Here is a 1,475-nt window from a genome sequence, read left to right as displayed (position 1 = left end):
TCTCCCCTCCCCCCTGCACTCTGTGTTGGATTTGGGACTCTCTCATCACTAATAATCTCCTCTGCAGATACAGGAAGTGGAGGAAGGAAAGGTTTGGGATTATTTTGGCAGCCGGGTGTGTAAATCTTCTCACATCCATCACACAACAATGACGGAGCGCGGCCTCCGAATATACAACCTGTCCAACCGTCCAATCAGACGCCTCCATTTTATTGGGGTGACCTGGGAACCCTGATTGGAGGTCTCCGGAGTCACACAGGGAGAATGGCCGCCGGTGGGGGGAGGTGGAAGGTTCCGCTCACAGATCTCCATCATTTGTGTCTTCTCAGGAGCTACAAGACTCGATTCAACAGCGTTTCCCAGACCGACCTCCTGGTCACCGCCTGGAAGAACAAGAGGAAGGAGTCCAGCAACACGGACAGCGCCGGGCCCCTGGGCACACTCAGGTACCACGGCATGCCGACGTGACGCTCCACTCCTAGGCGCCAACATGGTGTTTGGGTGGAGCCTATTATTGGGTTGAGCCTGTCATTGGGTGGAGCCCCCTGAATGGGTGGAGCCTGTCACTGGGTGGAGCCCCCTGATTGGGTGGAGCCTGTCACTAGGTGGAGCCACCTGAATGGGTGGAGCCTTCACTGGGTGGAGCCTGCCACTGGGTGGAGCCCCATTATTGGGTGGAGCCTGTCACTGGGTGGAGCCCTGTTATTGGGTGGAGCCTGTCACTGGGTGGAGCCCTGTTACGGGGGGCACACAGTGGTGCTCTGGGTCCTCTGTGGTCACCCCCCTCCTCCACCCATGTGGGTCCTCTGTGGTCACCCCCCTCCCCCACCCATGTGGGTGCTCTGTGGTCACCCTCTTTGTCTTCCAGGTTCTCGGTGTTTGGTCTGGGGTCCCGGGCGTACCCCCACTTCTGTGCCTTTGGACATGCAGTTGACACGCGCCTGGAGGAGCTGGGGGGAGAGTTTCTGGGGCCGCACTGTCTGGTTCTGGGGCCGCACTGTCTGGTTCTGGGGCCATCGGGTTGGGTGGTTCTGATGGCTGTGTTTGTCTCTCAGGTATCTCTCAGGTACACAGGAGGAAGGTCTATGAGGCGACATTCATATCCAGAGAGAACCTGCAGAGTGAGCTGTCCAGGTGAGAACATGTTAGTGATGTCATTGGGGGCGGGACAGAAACTACAAAGAAGAAATGGGAAGTCATGTGACCTGCCGGGCCACAGGAAGTGACAGTTGATCCCCAGCAACTATCTTTGTGTCTATCAGAGAGAAACATGGAGGCCGAAATCCTTCCGAAAATGCCAATTGCCCGGCTGTCATCCTGATCCAAAGGCTTCAGTACTGAATGGGGGGGGAGGGGCATAAATATCATCATGGCTGCTCTCTTCAGGATCAGCCGGGAAACTGGTATTTTCAGAGGGATTAGAGTGTAAGCTCCTCTGTACAGAGACTGATGTGACTGTGGGGGGAGGGGACATT

The 1,475-nt window shown here is 56.5% G+C and overlaps 1 protein-coding gene across 1 annotated transcript in view; it reads left to right on the top strand.

Moving 5' to 3' along the window:
- LOC108803428 (nitric oxide synthase, endothelial-like) overlaps nucleotides 1-1,475 on the top strand; it is a gene marked incomplete at its 5' end in the record, with an annotated part of 27,530 nt that overhangs the window by 17,412 nt on the left and 8,643 nt on the right. The window contains 3 exon segments of the mRNA XM_018575271.1: nucleotides 330-446; nucleotides 869-978; nucleotides 1,047-1,134. Of these exon segments, the coding sequence (XP_018430773.1) occupies nucleotides 330-446; nucleotides 869-978; nucleotides 1,047-1,134 (315 nt within the window).

This window comes from Nanorana parkeri, unplaced genomic scaffold (genome assembly GCF_000935625.1).
Source record: "Nanorana parkeri isolate BGI_ZX_2015 unplaced genomic scaffold, ASM93562v1 scaffold3717, whole genome shotgun sequence".
In the NCBI taxonomy this organism is placed as follows: Eukaryota; Metazoa; Chordata; class Amphibia; order Anura; family Dicroglossidae; genus Nanorana; species Nanorana parkeri.
The sequence above is the reverse complement of the archived record's forward strand: the minus strand, read 5'-3'. Positions and strand labels throughout refer to the sequence as shown.